Genomic DNA, 23,073 nt, shown 5'->3' with positions numbered 1-23,073 from the left:
ATCATAAAAATAAAGATTTATTATTTCTCTTTCGACAAAAACTTCGCTGCCTTTCTTCTCATTATTGCACATCTGTCATGAGCTTTCAGATCCACCCATGCTGCTTTCTGGCTTCATCTCCTCCTCCTCCTCCTCCTCCTCCTCTTCTTCCGACGACTCATCAATCAAATCATCACTGCTGTCCTGGAAGATGTCCTTGAACTGAAAAACCTTCTTCTGCGCCTTAACTTGACTGGATTGCACTTCCGCAGGATCTTCCTCCTCTTCCGCTTTCACCAATGCTTTTAATTTGGGAAGTGTCACTTCATAAAGGTAATCAATAATTTCTTTAGAAAGACAAAACAAAAAACACAGGTCAAGTTGTGTGCTGGCAAGAGGGGAAGGCAGCAGAGGCACTCCGGAGACCTTGCAAGACATTAACAGCTTTGTGAATACAAAGTGTTTCATTTCTTTGGGGACAGGATGATGGGACAAATGTGAATGAATGACTGTGCTTTTAAGGGCACCACTCTTTTTGGGAACGAGGAAGGGTTGACTCGCCTCAGTTGAGTCTTCTGACTGGCTTTGCATTTTGCAGATCAAAGTGTTAGAACCATAACCACTATTACTACTTCAGGACAATCTCATGGGATGTGGGGAGGCCAACAGCTCCTTCTCCAAGTCAAAACATTCACACGAGTATGTTTTTCAAGCTGTCTTGATTTTGATTGGAGTAAAGGTAGGGGGGAAATCAACCACCACAAGCCAGGGGAAAAGACTCACCAGGAAAGCTCTTTTGGTTCCAAAAGGGAACATGAATAGCCTTTAGCTTGTAAAATCTCCCTTGTACATAAGACGGAGGGACGTCTCTGGGGGGAAAAAAATGACAATTAATTGTGCAACAATACTGACTGCCCCACCTCCCCGAAAAGGCACAAGCCGTGGAACGTCACACCAAGGATAAAGCCTGCACAATAATAAATCAGTACCATTCAAGAGAGTCAGGGTGATTTGCTTCCTTCTGGCTGCTTTGAACATGGGCTTCCAAAAACACTCCCCCAGCAGCATCTGGCCTGCCTCTGTCTGATTCGCCCCAGCTGCAATCAGTCATGAAGACTGGGGGGGGGGGGCGGGGGAAGTGTCTCAGATCCCGGAGGGTTTGCAGTCTTTATTAGCTGCAGGAGCCTGCACAGAGAGACTCTTTGCTCACCTTGGAAATTTCCTAGTTTCCTTCAAGTGGGCCTGCTCAAAACTTTCCCATATTCATTTTCGTAAACCGATGCTGGAAACATGGCAGCTATTTGCACTTGGGGGTGGGGGGAGGGAGGGGGAGGAGGAACGATCATCATGTGGCTGATGGTGGGAGCCAGTGTTGATTCAACGCTTATTTTCTGGCATGACTGCAGCTGCTCGGCTAAGTGCTAACCCTATTAAGTGCAGTCCCATTAAACTCTCTGATTTCATAGTTATACAGAAGTCATACTAGTTCAGCAGATGAGCAGAGAGTTTGTTGAGTACATTTCCACATACAAATTGTGCATTTTTACCCTATAACATTGGAGAGACTTTCCCAATCGACTTCATTCGCATCCTCTGCGTTCACTTCATATAACCTGAAATACAGAGGCAATGGGGGGCTTATTTTATTTTAAAAATTCAGCAATGACAAATCACCCGCATGAATAAAGAATTCCTGATTTTTCAGTCACACCCCTTGGGTGACCATTTTGGGTCATTTAACTCGTCAAGCTACATATACAGCAGAGAGCAACTGTCTGTCCTGCATTTACTTCATTTATTGTTGCCGACCACGGGGCTCGCTTCTCCATCCTGGCTCCATGAGGGGCAGTGAACGGCAGCAAAATGCCCCAGACTGTACTGGCAAGGCAAAGGAGAAGCAGCAAAGTGTGTGTGTGTGTGTGTGTGTCTGGAGAACCCATCCTCCTGAGTTCTTTGCTGGGCACCTTCAGTTCGCATGCAAGCAAAATGCTGGTGGTACAACTGACTTGATTTTTTGAGATTGGGCCAAGTCTTTGAGCCTGGAAAAACGAATGCTGGGGTCACAGACCACAAAGCTAAAAAGCCATGGCGAGGGGGCTGCGGTAATGAGGAGATATCAGGCAAGACTGCCATTCCCCCATTTACGTGAGCAGAGTGTCAGCAGAATCCAAGTCTCATTTTGATGACTTATCCAATATGGAGTCTTATATTGCAGTTCAGGATCTCGGGGAGATTGTCTGAAAAATCCAAGCACAGCGCCACCCAGATACCGGTAACACACAGCTGTGCTCTGCACCAGTCAATAACAGTCTGGATAAGGCTAATAAGCTGAAACTTCAAGACAGAGATACTGATGGTGGGTGGCCAAAGCAGGGGACAGTGTAACCTGCTCTGGAAGTGTGGGGTATGGCTGTTCTTTTTTTTTTTTTTAAATTTATTAGTAAGATTAAAAGCCCAGTAAAAAGGGAAAAGAAATAAAAAAGTAAAGAAAAAAGAATACGAAAAGAGAGAGACAAAGATTAGAAATAACAAAAAACAAGAAGGATGTGGCTGTTCTTGACAGCTTAGGAGCAATCCTGGATTTAGACACTTGGGCATTTGCTACCACCAGGAGTCTGTTCTTTGACGGCTGATCAATTTGCCAGAAATTCCCTTGCCCCGTATGGAAGCAAGGGGCTTGGGCCACCATCAGGCACACACTGGTAACTTCTTCACTTGATTCTTACGTTGATCAGAATGTGGAACTGCCTTTGAAACCGTTCTAAAACTTCACCCAGTCCAAAGCACTGATCGCTCAGTTTCTTGTCTGGAGCTGACCAAGAGATTCCAGTCATACTGATTCTTGTAGAGTTCTGCTACTAACTAGTACATTTCCAGGCCAAAATCAAGCTCCAGAAAGTCAGAGGAGGAGCCTTCTCCGACATGAACAGCATCCTCTGCACCACAATGATTAAGCAGAAACATACTGTTTGGGCATCTTTAACAGCTGTGGAAAGGATACCCTCTACCAGACTCGGGGCTTTTTCCTGTGGTAGCAACCCTTTATGGATGACCCCCCCCCCCGCCCGAAGGTATGCCAGGGCTGCACCACTGGACATTTTGGATGGAAAACTAAAACTCATCTTGATGGACAATTTCAGGTCTGAACAGGGGTCTTACTTCCCTCAAATGGTTCTTTTAGCCTTAAACATATGCATAAATTATTCCCGTGGGGTTTAAGTAGTTCTTGTAAGCAACACTGAGGGTCTACAGTCAAAAAATGACTTGGAAAATCCAATCACCATCACCACCGTCTTCTATCTCAGTATAATTAGCCCACAATCAGAGGTTTCGCTAAGAGAAGTGGAACCAGCTGGCTTCAATATTAAATTTGTCCCTGGAACAAGTCAGAAATGATTCAGGGGTTCTCTTAGATAAGAGGCCGTCACAGGTTCCCAAGAGCAGCAGGCATGGGGCCAGGGATCATAGAATCATAGAGTTGGAAGATACCTCAAGGATCATCTAGTCCAACCCCCTGCACAATGCAGGAAATATACAATTATCCCCACAAACACACACACTCCCAGTGACCCCTGCTCCATGCCCAAAGATGGCAACCCCCCCCCTCCAGAATCCCTGGCCAAACTGGCCTGGGGGAAATTGCTTCCTGACCCCAAAGTGGCAATTGGCATTATTACCCTGGGCATGTAAGAAGGGGCCACGAGAGCTAAGTACTGATAAGAACTGCTTAGTTTCTAGGATGCACACTACCTGCCTGATCACAAAATCACAGTACACCAAAAGAAACAGCATCTAGGAAGAAGTAAGAGCACCAAAAACAGCAGTAAAAGCATTTATATAAAAGAAGCGGAACCATTTTCAAGGCAGTTACTAGCAGGAATGGCTGGATTGACATTACTTTGCTTGCTTAAGAGGACCGTCCCAAGCAGAGTTACTCCCTATTTAATTCAAGAGAGTAACTGTGCTTAACACGGCACTGTAAGCCTGCCGAGAAACTCATTCCTAAAAGTTTTACAAGTTTAAAATGAAAAAGAGAGCAAAAACCTTTCAATAAGGTTGATCTTGAATTGCAAATTCTGGGACCCCCATGACATTGTCTGTCCAGCGGACATCTTCTTGGTCACAACTGAAATCCTGACGTAAAAAGAAAAATTCCAGAAAGTCAACGGATTGTTCCTTAAAATAGATTTTCATTTGTCAGCTCAATGCAAACAGATTAGCTGGGAGACCAGGATTCAAAACCTATGAGCTCAAGGGATAGCTTCCCCGGATCATGATTTCCTTTGGATACAGGTGAGCATCTATAAAAAAGCAATACCAGAGACCTACTTCACAGTTTTTTTTGTAAAGAGCAACAACAAGAGACGGTAAATGGTACCATGTAGCACATGGAGAGAGAGGGAGAGACAGACAGAGAGTGCTGCCTCGGTTGTGTTCAAAGGGCTTCACACATACAACACCCGTGTTAAGCAGGTTTTATTCCAATACTGCAGCCTGTGACCTGCCTAAGGACATGATTGCACTCTGCAAGTACCTTAAAGGGCTGTTGTACATAAGGGGGCAAAGACTCCTTTCTCTGCTATTCCACAGGGCAGGAATAGATCTCATGAGCTTAAGGCACAGGCGGGAAGATTGCAGGCAAAGCTCAGGAGCAAGAGTAGATCGATAAAGGGCACTCAGACATCCACAGCCATCCCCGCAACCGACAAGCCTTACCACTTCTGCTTGCACTGCCTCCAGTGCCTGGTGCCCACTTTTGCCTCCACTTTCGTCCATGAGATGCCCTTGTAGAGATTCTCACGCACCACCGACAGCGCTTTGTTCGCATCCTTCTCCTCCAGAGCCGAGCCGAACTCTTTGACTTTCGCCTGCAGAATCTCTTCGACAGCCTGGATGAGTTTCTTGGTCTCCCCTCTGCTCCAATGGCCGGAATTGGGCCCTGCAGTCACAAAGGAAGAAAGAGGTGCCTTTGAGGACCAGGACCGGGCAGGGGACGGCTGTGAGCAGAAAGGATCCTTTGCTCGAAGAGGACAATATCCAGCAGAACCAGAACGTTGGACCTGACAGGCCTGAGTACGACATCCTGCGTACTTGGAAGAGCCGCATGAAGCCACAGTTACACACAGGCCCTTCGAGTTTAGCATAGCAGGAACATGCTTTAAAGGAGCTGTTGTGCTGGACTTTGGCGTGTACGTGGCATTTTCACATGGAGTAACCCAAAGCGACCGTAGCAAGCATCTTATAGTCATGGATCCAGGGAACCACTTGAGGGGTTTTCCCCAGGATCCCTTCCTGCTCTGGCCTCCACAGGACCCTCCAGAACAGCACATAATGCAGCACCTATTGCTGGGGGGAGATGCTTTTGCTACTCCAAAGGTCAGATTTTAACCCAAACAAGTTTGCTACACTGAAGGAGACAATCATGAGATGGAGAGGGGCACAGGTGGCAAGGTATGAAACCCAGGAGATCATCAGAATAATAATAACATTTGATTTATATACCGCCCTTCAGGACAACTTAACACCCACTCAGAGCGGTTTAAAAAGTATGTTATTATTATCCTCACAACTGTCACCCTGTGAGGTGGGTGGGGCTGAGAGAGCTCTGGAAGAGCTGTGACTGACCCAAGGTCACCCAGCTGGCTTCAAGCAGAGGAGTGGGGAATCAAACCTGGTTCTCCAGATTAGAGTCCCGCGGCTCTTAAACATTACACCAGACACTGTGGTGAAGCTAAGGAGGTTTGGGTCCAGCCAGTGCTTGGATGGGAAATCTCCAAACCCCCTTTGTATACGTCTTGATTTTCAGAGTGGAAGAAAGATACATGAATGGGAAGAGGAAGGTGATAACAGACTCTTTGGAAGAGCACATACCTCTCCTTTTGACCTGGCAGGCCAGATCAAGAGATGCATTGCTAGCTTTTAAAAATAATTTTGAAAAGTTAAGCACAGGTTATATCATGTAAATATGCTAAATCTGCCACAAGTAGTCCCCTGTGCAAGCACCGAATCATTACTGACCCATGCGGGGATGTCGCATCATGACATTTTCTTGGCAGACCTTTTTTTTACGGGGTGGTTTGCCATTGTCTTCCTCAGTCATCTACACTTTAACCCCAGGTAAACATGATGTAAATACAATAAAAACTATGTACAGTTGGATCTCAATTACAATAATAAAAACACTGTGTGTTAGTGTCTCACACATTCTTCTCTATTGTCCCTTTTATGTAGAAATTCGTAGCAAATATCTGAACTCAATTCTGGAAAATGCAATTCCGATCCCACTAAGATCTACTTCATTCTGAATGATTCCTCTCCGAATATAACTGAGGAGGTGGCTGTAATTCTGCAACACACTATTAAGCTGTGTTCTGATAAGATAAAAAGAGCTATTCTGATGGTATATTTATTTGTAACCCTAATGCAGTGTGTATATCATGCTTCACTCTATGTATTTTTATGCCAATAAAGGACTGATTGATTATGTGTTAGGAAAATTGTTCACAATAACTGCAGAGAGAGAAAATTACGGTGTTGCTTGCATTATTTTTAGACTGTATACATAAGATAGTTTGGCTTTGCTTTTGTTTAAATCTGAGTATAGCAAATATCACATGAAGTGATGTACTGCTGTTTTAAACAGTAAAAAGGGGCTCCATCTCTTCTTTGGGAAGGCTGTACAAGACCAGGAGAGGTAAACTAGATTGGAATGTCCCTCTAGCTCCTTCCCCCCTGTACAGGATAGTAATAGAAAAGAGTCTGCAGCATTTCAAGAAAGAGTGGGGTTCCTTATTGGGAGGGACCCTCATGAGCCAAGACTCCGCTGGCTCAGGCTGCTTTTAAGGCCACCAGGGGCTGAGATGCTCAATAGTTTATCTGGTTTAACACAAAATGAAATGTAGAGGTGGAGCAGGCTTTCAAGGCTGATTCTAGATCCAGAGGAGTTAGCCGTGTTAGTCTGTAGTAGCAAAATCAAAAAAGAGTCCAGTAGCACCTTTAAGACTAACCAATTTTATTGTAGCATAAGCTTTCGAGAATCAAGTTCTCTTCGTCAGATGCATGATCCGAACTGGTCAAATACTGGTCAAATACTGGTCAAGTATTTGACCAGTTCGGATCATGCATCTGACGAAGAGAACTTGATTCTCGAAAGCTTATGCTACAATAAAATTGGTTAGTCTTAAAGGCTGATTCTACTGTCTTATTGTTTTTTAAATGCAGCAAGTATTTATTAAAATGCAGCTAATCTATATTTCAGAAGTATTGGGAAGCTTTGTTTACAACACTTTATAGTTCCAAAGTCCATCACAAGCGCTAATTAGGCACATACAGATGAAGCTGCTATAAAATAACACCATCTGTTTCTTGGAACAACAGCTGGCAAGATAAAAGTGGGTCTTAAAAAAAAAGAAGACAATAAAAGCATTGTTTCTTTTCACCTGGCATGGAGAAACTGTGGCCCCACTCTGGCCTAGTGCTGGGTGAGTTATGCAGCGTGGCTCTCGTTCCTAATTCCCAGCTGACTCTTGCAAAGTTGCACGTGAAAAACAAAGTGTAGTCTATATAGCCAAAGAATCCTGGAGGCGAGAGTGCAAGGAATTTCGAAATAAATTTTCTCCTTCCCACCTCCAATTACCTGTGGATTCCCAGCTTGCAGCTTATAATGTCATCCATAAATCTGGACGGCAGATATAAAATTCCAGGCTATTTGCAATGGTTCTTTGGTTGTTGAGATGCAAATCTGCATTCTGCTGGTTCAAGCCACTCCTGCCATGAACTCAGCAGCTGGCCACGGGTCAGCCCCTCCTCTCAGCCCAGCTCCCCAGCTGCATTGTGGGGATAATAACACAGACTCTGTTCACTGCTATGAGTGGGACATTAATCTATCCAGAAGAGTGGTATATAAGCGCAGTTGTTGTTGTTGTTGTTGTTATTCACAGATGTACAATCAGTGATGTGGCTGCATTATGCACTGTACTGGAGGGTCCTGCAGAGGCGTATGTCATGGATTGCTAAGCATTGCAGAGAAAGAACCATCAAGGAACACCACCAGGTGAATAGGTTTGGGGAAGTTCTGCTACTTACTAATTTGGAAACACCATAGACCATGCTAAAAACACTCCCTTGACTCCAGTCAGGCCTAAAGACAGTTATTTCTAAGTTATTTTCTCTCTCTCTCACCAAGGACCTTTTCTGTTTTTTACTGTTAATCCTTGGCAGGAAGTCCAGGGTAAAAACTACCCCATTTTTATGAGATTCAGACAGGAAACTGAGATAAGCTTCTTCAGAAAAGACTGTGTCTAAGGCAAGGGGGATGTTGAATGACAGGGAACACTGACTTGAAGACTAATTAGATTTGCTCCTGCTGAACTTCCGGGAGGCACTTCACAGACAGTTATGTTTTGTGTTGGTTTCCAGAAAAGGCGTTGAACTCTGAAATATATAAAGCTGTAAATTCTGCAGAATAAATGATCAAAATAGGACTGTCATACCAATTTGCTCAACGTGGGTAATTTCAAATAGGAGAACTCAACCCTTCTTTTCACAGAATCTGAATCACACCAGGATGAGGCAGGGAGGCAGGATTTTGTCAGCTTTTAAGCATGGACTGCACACAGCCCTGGCTTTGAAGAAGGATTTTAAAAAGGGGAGAAAGAATAACGTACCAGACTTAATCTGTGAGTACTTCAGTGCAACCGAGTGACTGCTTCGAGACATCAGTTCAGAAATCTTTTTCCAATTGTTGCCATACATGGCCTGGTATTTCAATAGTTTCCTCTTCTCTTTATTGGAATACCTGGAGGAGAGGAAGTGGTGGTGATAAAGCCAAGGAGAAATAGGCAACATTTCAGTTTCAAGAACAGGGAAGAAATACTTTTGCATGAGATACAAGACATTCAAAATAAAATCCTCAAGACTGAGAAGACTCCTTACTAAGCTTGCTGAAGGTGCCAAAGTACAAACAGCTAAGAGTGGCAAGCGTCTGTATCCAAGCATTCTCTGTGGTGGCCCCCACCTGAAGGAATGGCCTACCTGTTAAGGTCAGGGAGGCCACCACACTTCTGTCATTCTCAGTAAGATGAAAAACAGAAACGTTCAGGAAGGCATTTCAGAAAAGGAACAAGAACCTAATATAAAGCAATAGTTCAGGACACTTTTATGAAGGGCCGTAGCTCGTAGCACTGTTTTTGAACGCACCTGTTTTTACTGCATGCCTGTAATCCAGTTTTTGCATTTCTTATGTCAGACATAAATATTGCTTTGTTTACATTGTAAGCTAGTTCTATCACAGTGTTTATTATATGCCTTTTACTTTTCCAATTGCATTGCTAAATTTTGTAATCCACCTAGAGTCTCAGCAAGAAAGGCAGACTATAAATAAATACATTTAAAACCTGAATGTATTTTTAAAGTGTAGCAGCCCCATCTATTGCAAGCTATCAGAGCTTTTTTTTTTTAAAGGGGAGGATAAAAGTAGATAAACATTAACATTACATAAGATCAATTCAGATACTTTGTATACAATTTGGCTACTAATGGCCATCACAGAACACCACTTTTATTAAGATAGCTGCCCAAGAATCCATGCTCTGTATCTGATAGTTCAACTCAGAATAAACAGGAGGGGAAAAGGATGCAAAGGGATCTCTGATGATCTTCTTCTCACCCTGCCTGAACATGGGCATTCTTGGTTGTCACTCTAACCCCAAGTCTCCGCATGAGGTGAGTCTTCGAGCAGGTTCTGGCCTTCAAACCTCCCATCCACATACCAATATTTACTTGAGATATGAGAGGGCAAGTTTGGATATAATGGATAACTTAGGTTTTCTCCATGAATCTTGAATAACAAACAATGAAATCCTAAGCAGAGTTACTTCAGTCTAAGCCCATTGATTTCAATGGGCCCATTGATTTCGATGGGCTTAGCCTGGAGCAGGGCGTTTTTTCTGGGAAAAGAGGTGGTGGAACTCAGTGGGTTGCCCTCAGAGAAAATGGTCACATGGCTGGTGGCCCCGCCCCCTGATCTCCAGACAGAGGGGAGTTGAGATTGCCCTCTGCGCCGCTGAGCAGCATGGAGGGCAATCTCAACTCCCCCCTGTCTGGAGATCAGGGGGCGGGGCCACCAGCCATGTGACCATTTTCAAGAGGTTCCGGAACTCTGTTCCCCCGCGTTCCCCCTGAAAAAAAGCCCTGGCCTGGAGTAACTCTGCTTCGGATTTCACTGAAAAGCTCCTACTTTTGAAATCTGAACCACTCAGAACTCTGGCAGGGAGAAGCTGCATAATGGGACCACGGGACCACCACAGTAGGCCGCCGGAGGACTGTTCGGATCATACCATGGCCGTGTCTGCTGCAGCCAAAGGCTGGAATTCTGCCACAGGTAACACTGAAATAAAGATCTTGCTGACATTTCTTACCTTCCACTATAGTTCCTGGGGTCAAACATTTTTCTTGCTCGATAATATACGAGTCTCCAGGGTCGTGGAATTCCTTCCGCTACAGGAAAATGAAACCATACATTGATGAAAGGACACTCCATTTATGCCAGTAATGCACTTCAGGCTCCTTGGGGTGGTGCATTCTAATCTACAAGTCATCTGTTCCACCAGACGTCAGTTAATTACGTGGCTGGATCAGAATCCATCTCAAAGCCTTTGTGGTTATAGGAAGGTAAAGTGGCCTATTGTGTTCACAAGACTGCTAAACAAGACGACAAAAATGGCTCAACTCTGGTTTCAAGTTCATACCCTGGAGATGGCCTCAGCCTGGTGCTGAACTCCCTGGGTGCCTAGCAGGTAAGGGTTCCTTTGGCTACTGGAGTGGAAAGCAGGCATGGGGCCAGTTGGCATGTGTGTCCCCCTGCCCCTCAAGTCCCAAGCTCTGCCACAAGTGTTGGGGACAGCAGCTGCCCATTAATGCCCCCCACCTGCCCATCCTCTTCTGGGGAACAGAGTGCAGCGAATTTAATGCAGGCTCTTGTACCCCTTCTCCCCAAGTAGTTGCCTGAACTCATTCCCCCCCAGGTTTTTTCTGCCTCCAGTTCCTTTCCCCACTAGGTTTGACTCACGTCTATCAAATCTGAGAGCATAAGCTCTTTGGGGCAGGGGGCTGCAAAGATCTATGCTCAGTGAATGGCACTATATACAAAGGACGACAACATCACTGATCTTCGCATGCCATACGTAAGCCTGCGAAGCACAGTTTTCTCCCGTTTACGTGGCTTTGACCCGTCAGGCTGCAACAGCGTACATCTAAGCAGTCATCCTGATTCTAAAAGCAAAAGAATTTGCACTTTCCCCATAAATGTATTAACAAAACAGTTTATAAGCTAATCTACACACAATGCGCTTCACATTTGATAAACAAGCAAGTACTGCATGACAGAGCCAGTGGAATTAAGAGTGTTGGATTAGGAGCAGAGAGAGCCGAGTTTAAATCCCCAATCTGCCATGAAGCTCACTGAGTGATTTTGGGCCAGCTATTCTGTCTTGGCCCAACCTACCTCGCAGGGCTGTTGTGAGGATAAATGGGAAGACCGTGTATACTGCTCACAGGTCATTGAAGAAAGGGTGGGATAAAAAAAAATGAGAGCAATAATCACAATACTTCCTCATACATTTCCATGGTCTTACAGAAAAATATCCATCGTCTAGAAATGTATTAGATGGGCAAGAATTCCAGAAATGTGAAAGCCACTGCGGGTGAGAGCACAACTTAGCAAAGTTAAGCACTTTTTAAAAGACAACCAGGCTTTTCAACGGGAGGTTCCGACACAGGGGTCACTCCCTCTGGCCACAGTTGAGGGGGTTTCAAAATGCTCCGCTGTAGCTGGATTGCACCGGGCAGCTTCTGCCTTTTCTCTGCCAAGAACAAAGCTGTAGTGTGACCCTCACCAATCCTGACACCAAATAAATGCTCAGCTTTCAGCTTGATGATGGCTGCTTTCTCTTCTGGAAAGCGGTGGGCAAACAAGAGCTTTTCCGCACTTTCTATGCGGCTCTCTTGCAGGAAGGCCTCCACGTTTTTTCTCAGCTGGTCGTTCTCCTTCTTGGAAAACTTGCCAAACTTCACTGCAATGCCTGGAATAGGAAAGGAGTAAGAAAGCGGTGTGTCAAAATGTGTGACTGAACATGGAGATTCACGGAGGGAGCAGCTGGGGCAGTCTGCCGTAGCGAGCGCAAGAGAAGGAAGCCAAGACGAAGGCCAGGATCTGCAGCCACTTTGGGCCGGGGCCGGGTTTGAATACTGTTCTCGTCCAGAGACTCTGCAGAAGGGCTCCAGTGTGTCCAAGCATACAAGCGTGAGCTAAACAGATCAAGCAACTTTATAGCTAAGCTTTCAAGAACCACAGCTCTCTTTGGCAGATGCATCTGATGAAGAAAGTTGTGGTTCTCGAAAGCTTATGCTACAATCAAGTTGGTTAGTCTTAAAGGTGCTACTGGACTCTTTACTATTTTGCAACTACAGACTAACAAGGCTAACTCCTCTGGATCTCAGAGTTTTCGAGGATGTGCCTTAAAGGACGACCTTTTCATCCTTTAAGGCATCTTTCTCTAGGCTTGTTCAATCTTCTGTCCTCCCTTTGGAATATTGCTCCACACACACATGCACATGCCTTTTGCTTTGGTGTCGTGGTTAAGAGCAGCGGGACTCTAATCTGGAGAACCAGGTTTGACTCCCAGTCACAACTCTCTGAATCTCTCTCAGCCCCACCCACCTCACAGGGTGATTGTTGTGAGGATAACAACAACACACTTTGTAAACTGCTCTGAGTAGGTGTTAAGTTGCCCTGAAGGGTCGTTTATAAATTGAATGCTGTTGTTGTTGTTACATAAGGAGGAACCACAAACTTGACTACTATTGCTGAAAATATTGAGGGACCATAGACATCACTAGCCAGTTTAGTGTAGTGGTTAAGAGCGGCAGGACTCTAATATGGAGAGCCTGGTTTGATTTCCCACCACTCCACTTGAAGCCAGCTGGGTAATCTTGGGTCAGTCACAGCTTCTAGGAGCTCTCTCAGCCCCACCCACCTCACAGGGTGATTGTTATGGGGATAATAACATACATAACATAATAATAACATACTTTGTAAACTGCTCTGAGTGGGCATTAAGTTGTCTTGAAGGGTGGTGTATAAATCAAATGTTATTATGTTAGACTGGGGTAATTCTGCTTAAGATTTTGCTGAAAGTCAACTTGGAGACTCTAGTTGGTGCAGAAAGCTGTTACTATCAGGAGCTAACTGAACCATACATACATATTGTTCTCATTCTGCCATCATTCCAGTGACTACCCATCAGGTATTGGGCTCAGTTCAAGGCGTGGGCAAAACCCTTCACGGCCTTGGCCTCTCATATTTGCAAGAGTGCCTACCTCCCTGTGCGCCACTACAGCAGCTTTGCTCATCCGAATAACAACAACTGCACTTATATACCGCTCTTCTAGACCGATTAGCGCCCCACTCATAGCAGGGAACAAAGTCAGTGTTATTATAACCTTCACAATACAGCTGGAGAGCTGGGACTGAGAGGAGTGGCTTCCCCAAGGCCACCTGCTGAGCAGTCGTGGGATCCGAACCGGCAGAGTGCTGACTTATAACCCAACCACTTAACCACTGTGCTGCAGCAGCTTTCAACACACTCTGCAAGTGGGTGAACTCAACTGCCCAGTCATGCACATTGTCTGTTGTGGACCCCACCTTCTGCAACGGCCTGCCTGCAGAGGCTAGGAAGCCGCCTACTCTCATGGTGTTCTGCAAACTTGAATGATTCAGGAGGGGCGTTTTGATAGGGCTGTATTATAATGGAAGAGTTCAGGAAGATGCTTAAATAAAGAAAAAGGGACTGTGGCCTATACTACTAAGTACAGCACATTCTGTCTGTTGCTTATACGTAATCCTACTATGCAATTTCTGTACTGTTTAACTGATTGACATGCCACGTTAATATTTATGCTTTGTTTCAGACTATTGCAATCTTAATTCTGTTACGCTGCTTATTGGATACCCTACCCTGTTGACTGTGTTACTTTGCACTGTGAAATCTGCCTTGAAATTCACTGAGAAAGACAGACTATAAATACGTTTTATTTTTTCACAACAATGGTTTATTTCATCTGTTTCTGTAATCTGTATGAGAGTCAGTGCAGCACCGAGAAATGTAATCCTGAGACCTGGGAGACTTGGGTTCAAATCCCTGCTCAGTAAGGAAGCTCACTAGGCGAACATGGATCAGCCACTTTCCTAATCTACCTCCCAGTGTCATTACGGAAGCAAAATAGTGGATGGCCAAACTGTGTATGTCACGCTGAGCTCCCTGGAGGAAGGGGACATGGCAAACATGTGCTAGACAGATCCCCCTCCATGTCTTGCTCCGTATCTGTGCACACACGTATCCCCCCCCCCACATACACTCATGCAGCCCCTGCTGACGGAGAACAACACTTTATGCAGCTGCTAAAACACACTGGAGATCTCGCTGAAATTAAGACAAAACCAAGCACTTAGCACACAGGAAAAAAATCCACGTCCCATTACATGCAGAACATCTCTCTTTGGAGAGGTAAACTTCCATTATGCATTCAAGTTGAGGGAGGCAGCTTTTGCTTCAGTTACACACACATAGCCATCTTTTGCAACACGCTTCATTTGTGAGAAACATGCTGCATATGGCCCGGCTGGGTCTCTGACTGATTGGCACTTCTGTTCTTTACCCTGAACTTCAGGTTTCTGCAATCCACGCAGCATTAAAAATGCTACTGGACTCTTGCTCTTTTCTGCTGCTACAGACAGTCTAACATGGCCACTCATCTTGATCTTCATATATCTAAAAAAGTGAGCTGTGACTCACAAAAGCCCCTACCCTACCACAAATGTTGTTAGTCTTATAGGTGCTACTGGACTCTTGCTCTTTTCTACTGCTACAGAGAGACTAACACGGCTACCCATCTTGATCTAGCCTGATGGGAGAAGGTGGGATTCCTCAACACATAATTCTGGGAAAATCTGACAGCAGTTCATCTTCCTCAAGAGCAGCTGGCTTAGGATACAATTGCTTATTTATTAGATTTAGATAAATATTTGGAGACAATGCAATCCTAAACTGAACAGAAAGGCAGTTCTATGCTACCTAACGAAGTGGCATTCAAAAACCATACATACCTTTTTGCTTGAAATTTTTAAACCTGACCAGGTCTCTTGAGGCCAGCTGCTTGACCGCCGAAGCAGACAGACTCCTCACGTGAGGAATGAACTCCTCCAGCTCCTGCGTGGCTGTATCCAGATCTAGTGCAGCAAGCTCGGAAGATTCCAGAAACTCACCGTCTTCTGCGGAAAATGGCTGAGAAGCAGGACGATCTGTGGGAGACGATGCCCCTGCATCCTTGGGGGTCTTTGGCAACCTGCTGAACAGCAAACTATCATGTGTCACGAGGCAGAAACATACATCCTCTCTTTAAAGAACATTCACTTCTCTGAGCTGTTCTGCCCCCCCCAAAACAGAAAACAGCATCATCATCGTGAAGTTCCAGATTCAAATCTCACTTCCCTCCCCTGTAGTTAAGGGTTATTGAGGGTCAAACTAAATTAGACAACAGCAGATCAGTGTGTTCAAACCTAGCTGACCTAACTGCCTGGAAAACGGAGGGTGTGAGTAAGCCTGAATTTAAGGCCCAAACATCTGGCACGAGTGAGGCGGGTTTCGCCCTTTCCATTTAGTACATTTTTATTCCAATTTCTGTCAAGCTCAGGGGCAGTGCACAGAGTTTTGCTTTCCCCCGTTTTATCCTTGCAACCATGGAGGGAGGAAGGGGGGGGGAGAGAGAAAATAGCTTAAGGATAACCCAGTGGGGATTTGAATTTGGATCTCCCACTTTCTAGTCCGGCACTCACAAACTCCCTCCACTTCCCTTCCCGTGCTTGCTGCAATCTTTTCTCTCACTCCGAAACCAAGAAAAGGACCTTAGGAGAGATCGGGGGGGGGGGGGGGTTGTGGTGGCTCGGAGAGTTCAGGACACTCCATTCCACATGCCTCCGGTTCTTAAAATCACCCCACCCCTCTTTTCCTATGAGCAAATTTGGGTTTAAACAGGTGTGCACCACCACCTTTGATCCGGTCTAGAGAAGGTCCACAGAGCGCCCTGAATTCTTGAAAAAAACTGCATGGATGAGAAATACTGCCATATGATCCCGCAAAGGCCGCTTACTTGTTACTGTCCTCCAAAGGGAGCCGCTTGGCCCGTGATTTTTTTTTTATCCGGTCATGATTGGTCACAGACTTTACAGTTTCTTCCACTGCGCAGCCAACATCGGTGGCATCAGAATCTCCTGGGCCAGAAGGTTTTTTACGCTTGCGTTTCTTCCTTCGTGTAACGGGGCTACCCAGTTCCTCAGGAACGGCCAATTTTATTGTTGCTTTCGCTTGGGAAAGGCTTGGTTGCTGCGTTTTACACAGCGACAAAGGCGAGGAGGCAAAGAGATCCACTTGGGAGTCCCCCGGGCTGCTGGGTTCGGCCACCTCATGCTTGTTTGAACCTGCAGCGTCAGTCCTTTTTTTTGTGGGCTTAGCAGTCCCTTCACTAGCCTCATCCCGCTTTGCTGTGTGTGCCTTTGCTCTCTTCTTTTTGGCAGGGGTGCCCCCGTCGACCGAATCCCCATTTCCCAAACGATCTGCTTTGGGTCGACTTCCATCCTTTCGTGGACTCAGAGGGATGCAGAGCTGGTTGCCATCATCTTGTTCACTAGGACTGAGTTTCCTCTTCTTTTTCTTCTTGAGTTTGGAAACTCCTCCTGTTCCAGCCTCACTGTTCAGCTCGCTCTCTGTTGCGACGCCAGAACAATCTAACTGGGAAGCAGATCTTTCCTGCCTAGCTTTCTTCTTGGATTTCTTTTGAAGAGGCTCATTTTTCTCAGAGGTCTGATCATCAAAGTGCCAAGAGAAAATGGAGGAATTATTAGATGACAAAGGTGAACGGAAGCCAGTGTCCACGTGGTGCCTGTGTTTCTTTCTCTTCTTTTTCTTCTTCTTCGCAGAGTTCAAGATCTGAAAACCGTCTGTACATGATTCCTCGGCCATATTTGTCATTGCCTTTAAAATAACAGACACAGAAACTTAAAATTCATACAAGCAAACTTGAAGACTTTTTCTTTTAATACTGGATTGCAGGCTTTTTCACAAGACAAGCCCCCCTAACTGAATCCTGGACAAGAAATTAAGACCATCCAGTTTCAGAAACAAGTCTCTACAGAAGGAATAGGATACTCTCTGCACAACCCTAACAAAACTCTTTATAACCCCATGCAAGACATTCCTTTAATTCTGTGATAAAAACGTAAGAATACCCTACTGGTCCAGCATCCTGTTTCACAGACTGCCCTGCCAGATGCTGTGGACAAACAAAAAACAGCGCACAAGGACTGAGGCCCTCCCTTGACGTTGTCTCCTGGCATTAGTATTCAGAAGCTGACTGCCTCTGGATGAGGAGGCCCCCTTTAGAAGTTGCTGACAGACCTTTCCTCCCCTAATCTGTCTAATCCCATTTTAAAACCACTTGTGTCTGAGGCCATGACGAAATCCACGGTGGTCCCTGTTAATCTAGTCTTCAAACCTGATCTGTAAACCCTTAACAAGTCCACCATTCTGAAGAACCACCCTGACTTTGGCCAGTTATGAGCCCAACAATGATGGACAAAAAGTATATTTTGCAACAGGAGGCAGCCTAAGCCCAGGCGATTGGATGTAATCTCGGGAGATTGGAGATGCAGTGAAGGCTGGGTGCAAATGACATTTCAACAGTCTGTTTAATGAGAGGACATGAGGTGGCACCTCGAAAAGGTGAAAAGCAACAGAGCCATGTGGTACCTCAAACGTAACAAATTTAAGGCTATAGATCAAGATGGGTAGCCACGTTAGTCTGTCTGCAGTAGCAGAAAAGAGCAAGAGTCCAGTAGCACCTATAAGACTAACAAAATTTGGGGTAGGGGATGAGCTCTCATGAGTCACGGCTCACTTCTTCAGATACAGCTAGACTATAGTAAAAAAGAGCAAGAGTTCAGTAGTACCTATAAGACTAACAGTTCAAGGTATTAGTTATTACATACTACGTGTTCAGTTCAAAGTATTAATTATTACATACAAAGTTCTTCATGGCTTTGGTCTGGCATACCTACAGGACCGCCTCCCTCCCTATGTTCCTCCACGGCAGCTTTGCTCATCTGAACAGGGTCTCCTGCAGGTGCCAGGCTGCACACAGGTGAAGTCACCAGCAGGCCGTATATGGGCTTTCTCTGTGGTGGCCCCTACCCTGTGGAACGGCCTGCCTGAGGAAGTCAGAAGAGCCTCCACTCTCCTGGCTTTTCGTAAACGATGCAAAACTGAACTATTCAAAAAGGCTTTTTACTCAAATGGGAGGGTTGTATTGTAGGGAAGATGCTTTGCTAATGAGTTAGGGACCACAGACTTCATCACTATATTGCCTTACGTATTATCTGCTGCTTTTAAATATGTACTACCTATGTACTATGTACTACCAGCGCTCCATGTCTTTAGTCCTAGAATTGATTATGTTCTGTTTCAGTATTTCTTCTACTCCATATTGGATTTTTGCTAACGCTGTGTCTTTTAAAACTTGTATCTATTTACCCAATGGCATTATTTATGTAAATATCCTTGATACTGTATGGAAATGTACTTGACACTGATTGTACTAATCTCATACTGTGTAATCCGCCTTGAGCCTCAGTGAGAAAGGCGGACTATAAATGACATAAATAAATAAACACAAATAAATAAATAACAAAATTTGGGGTAGGGTATAAGCCTTCTTCATCAGATAGAGATAGAGTATAGTAAAAAAGAGCAAGAGTTCAGTAGCACCTATAAGACTAACAAAATTTGTGGTAGGGTATGAGCTTCCGTGAGCCACAGCTCACTTCTTCAGATACAACTAGAATGTGAGTCCATCTGTCCTTCTACCTTGCAGAGGGGAGTGATTGCAGAAGCCGAATGACAATAGCCAGTGAATGACAATGGCGGGAATGATTGAATAGGGCGGGGTATGTATAGGGGTAGTGGGTGTGAAGAAATTAGAATTGGTAATGAGACAGGAAGCCTATATCTGACTCAGTCCAAGTGGTTGCACTGTCTTGAGCTTCATTACCAATTGCAATTCAGCAGCCTCTCTTTCTAATCTCCCTTTGAAATTCCTCTGCAGGCTGACTGCTACTTTTAGGTCAGCAACTGAATGTTTTGGAAGGTTAAAATGTTTTTGAATGTTTTGGTTCCTGATGTCAGACTTGTGTCCATTAATTCTTTGCCAATTTTTAAGCCTGCAATCCTACAGACACTTTCCTGGGAGTAACATGGGACTTACTTTTGAGTAGACCTGCTTAAGACCATTCTCTTACTGCAGCATGTTTTTTGAACTAAACCGCAAAAACAGATGTCTCAATAAACCAAATAAGAAGCCACAACTTTGCTGCTAGAAATTAGCACACCTCTGAAATTCAGCAATACAGATTAGCTAACTTTAACATGGCCTACCTGGTACTGCATTTGAAGAGCCATGTCTAGTGGAGTGGCTAAAAGTGCAGGGCCAGGGAGACCCCCATTCAAACCCCTGCTGTCCCTGAGCTCTCAATGGTGGCCAACCTCATCATACATGACACGAGAAATACCAGATGTTCAAGCTGAATTCAGAAAAGGATGAGGCACTATAGATCATATTGTTAATCTACAATGGTTAATGGAGCGCACCAGAGAATTTTAAAAGAAAACCAGCCTGTGTTTTACAGATTACAGCAAAGCTTTCAAATCTGTGGATCATGAAAAGCTATGGATGGTGTCAAAAGAAACAAGTTTGCCATAACGTCTGAAAGTTTTGACACACAATTTGAACTCTGGACAACAGGCTACTGTTAGGACAGAATATGGGGAAACAGAATGGTTCCCAACTGGCAAAGGTGTCAGACAATCTCCCTACTTATTCAACCTCTATGCAGAGTATATCATAAGGAAAACTGGATTCGATCTAGAAGAAAGTGGAGTGAATAACAATTTGAGATATGTGGATGACCCCACATTACTGGCAGAAAATAGTGAAAGCTTAGAAAATGCTGAAGAAGAATTACAGATGAGCATCAGGAAGACAAAAGTAATGACTACCGAGGAATTATATAATTTTAAGGTTGACAACGAAGAACCTGAAATTGTTAAAGATGTTCTATTTTTTGGGTCAATCATCAGCCAAGAGAGAGACTGCAACCAGGAGGCTGCAACCAACAAAGTCTGAAGGAGACTCTGAAGGGCAGCCATGAAGGAACTATTACTGTGTACAAATCTGAAAGTTGGACAATGAAGAAAGCGAACAGGAAGAAAATAGAGTTTTATGGATCAGGAAGAAAACTTGAGTTTTATGGATCGTAAGACAAATAAATGTGTTCTAGATCAAATCAAGCCTGAATTCTCCCTAGAAGCTAAAATGAAAAGACTAAGGTTATTGTACTTTGGTCACATCATAAGAAGACAAGACTTATTGGAAAAGACCTTAATGCTAAGAAAGGGGGAAGGGAGTAGGGAAAAGAGGAAGACCAAAATGAGATAGCTTAACTCAATAAAAAAACCCACAGCCTCCAGTCTGCAAGACCCGAGGAAGGCCATTAAGGACAGGATGTTTTGGAGATCATTAATCCATAGGGTCGCCGTAAGTCAAAAGTGACTTGATGGCACCTAACAGAAACATAAAGAGGCAGCACTGTTATCCACCATAAATACTTGATAAAGCAGAACATTTAAATTAAAAAGAAAACATTCTACCCTTACTGTGCTCAAAACATTTTCTCTTTGAGATAACTTGTTTCCATCTAAGTGACTGAGGATGGGTGTAGACTACTAGGAGTTTCCCATCACAACTGACCCTTAAGCCCTAATACTCTCACCTCTGCTAAGAATAATAATCCATCTGTGGTTGCCAAGGTGATGCAAAGGAACCCTCTCTCCCAGGTTGTCTGCTGGCCTCAAATAGCCTTGTTTTCTTCCTTAAGCTTAAACCCATTACACACCTTCCTTTTTAATCACTTGCCGGACATCTGTCTCCTCTTTGAACTTTTTATGTTGAATCTGAATTTCATTTATGAGACTTTCACTTATCATTTTGGATTCCAGAATCTTTCGCCAAACATTCTTGTAAGTAGGGTTGCCATGTCTATCCTGGCAACTGCTGGAAGATCAGGAGGGTGGGGGCATATGGGCACTTATCTCTTGTTGTGTTCGTGGCACACAAAGTGTACATTCAAGTACAATGACATCAATTCCAGAAGTGACATAATCATGAGGCACAGGAACGCATTTTGGGCCGATTCTTAAAGAACCTGCTTTCACATGATGCTATCATTTCCAATGTTTGTGACAGATATAAATTTTAATTTGGATCCTGACAAGAGAGACTCAAAAGTCACTTCTAATTATCTAAGATCATAGGCAGACCCACTACAGCTGCAATGCGGAAGCTGCCTCACATTCACTAGCCACAGACAAGAAGTCCTTAAAGCCAGCTGGTTAACCACAATCTTGTTGTTTCCTGTTTGTAAAAAGTTTAACCTTGCTAGAAGCTGGAACTGAAACTACAGAATCTTAAGTGAACACAATCTATTAAGCACTTAGCAAAGAACTTTAATACAGAAAAGGAACATTTCTCCAAGTAACCTTGTACCTGCTTTGAATGTGAAGAATGAAACCAAAGCTGTAACTGAACTAACAAAGATGAGGGAGTCCACCAAAAGGAGTGGAAAACCCTTAGAACCCAGGAAGGGAAAAGGTGATGTCACATAAAAAAATAACCCCTGATACAACACTTCAATAACTCCAGGAAACGCCCAGGCCATGTGACTGGTAGCTGTACAGGGGCACACACAGGCAAAGGTACCCTGGCAACAGCCAAACTTGGGTCTGGGGCCGTATCAGCCAATGGTATAAAAGGAAAGCCCCAAGAGGGGTGAGACAGAAATCTTATTGCTGGATTTCTCCCACTTAGTTGGTGAATTTCCATCTGCTTAGCCAATCCTATTCGTAGATAGATCAAGATGGGTGGCCGTGTTAGTCGGATTGTAGCAGTAGAAAACAACAAGAGTCCAGTAGCACCTACAAGACTAACAAAATGTGTGATAGGGTAGGAGCTTTCATGAGCAACAGCTAAATGAGGGTATGAGATTTCCTGATGGCTGTGGTAGAGCATGTGGTAGTCACAGCTGTGGTAGAGTATGAGCTTTCCTGAATCACAGGTATCTGAAGAAGTGAGCCGTGGCTCACAAAAGCTCAAAGCCTATCACAAATGTTGTTAGTCTCATGTTGTTGCTCTTTTCGAATCCTATTTGTGTTAGCTTAAGGCAAGCTTGCAAAACTGCTTCTGCGCTTAATGAAGGTGCTTAATAAAGGCGTCTTTCTCTACTGCTCCTCTCGAAGCACTTGTGGCTCAGAAAACGAATCCGTGCGTCAATAACCGGTAGAGGGATGGACGCGCAGCGGGGCAAACTGGCGGGCCCCCTAGCAAGAGTGCTTCGGGGGAAGGTTCGGGGGAAGGTTAGGCCGCGAGGGGCTGACTAGCCCCACATCACCCCGCGGCGCATGGCTGACCCGGGACCCGAACTGGGGTCCCCCCCCCTTAGACCCCTCACCCGCCTTAGTGTCGCCACCACCCCCACTCCCTTTATGATTACGGGTAACGTTAAAACCTGCATTGCGACGAAAAGGGCCGCCCGACTCTTCCCGCCAACCGTCGCTTACCCACAACACTGCTCCACGCGCGCCCGGGACGCCGCTGCCGCCTTCCTTGACGTCTCTTCCCGCGGAAGGAGGCGGTGGGAAAAGTCGCGCCAACGACGTCTCGATCTTTACAGCAACTTCCGGTCTTCCATAAAGGCCTTCCCAAAAAAAGAAAGAAAATGATCATAGAGAAGATAAAGGCCAGAGGGATGCCGCGCAAAACCTAGAGCGGTATTCGTTTTACCGGAAGTTCGGGGTCTGTTCCCACCGAGCCTTGCTATCGATAAAGGAGACTACCGGAAGAGAGCGAATCTCTGCGCGGGAAGAATGAGGCCGG

The 23,073-nt window shown here is 44.8% G+C and overlaps 1 protein-coding gene across 4 annotated transcripts; it reads right to left on the bottom strand.

The window, feature by feature from the left end:
• Positions 1-23,064, bottom strand: TTF1 (transcription termination factor 1). Of its 4 annotated transcripts, none has more exons than XM_054998393.1 (12): positions 22,981-23,064; positions 22,706-22,894; positions 16,186-17,066; positions 15,143-15,384; positions 11,874-12,059; positions 10,398-10,476; positions 8,646-8,776; positions 4,696-4,918; positions 4,024-4,113; positions 1,527-1,592; positions 763-848; positions 1-326 (listed from the first exon to the last, which is right to left on the bottom strand). In XM_054998393.1, exons 2-12 carry the CDS (start codon positions 22,709-22,711, stop codon positions 76-78), a joined length of 2,241 nt encoding a protein of 746 aa, XP_054854368.1. In that variant the 5' UTR covers positions 22,712-22,894; positions 22,981-23,064; the 3' UTR covers positions 1-75. The 4 variants fall into 4 exon arrangements, with proteins under 4 accessions (XP_054854368.1, XP_054854370.1, XP_054854371.1 ...); XM_054998395.1 differs by having other exon boundaries at positions 15,143-15,381; XM_054998396.1 differs by having other exon boundaries at positions 22,758-22,894.
• Positions 23,065-23,073: the final 9 nt, after the last annotated feature.

The sequence above is a fragment of the Eublepharis macularius genome, chromosome 14 (genome assembly GCF_028583425.1).
Source record: "Eublepharis macularius isolate TG4126 chromosome 14, MPM_Emac_v1.0, whole genome shotgun sequence".
Classification (NCBI taxonomy): Eukaryota; Metazoa; Chordata; class Lepidosauria; order Squamata; family Eublepharidae; genus Eublepharis; species Eublepharis macularius.
Note: the sequence above shows the minus strand (reverse complement) of the source record. Positions and strands in the feature narration are given on the sequence as shown.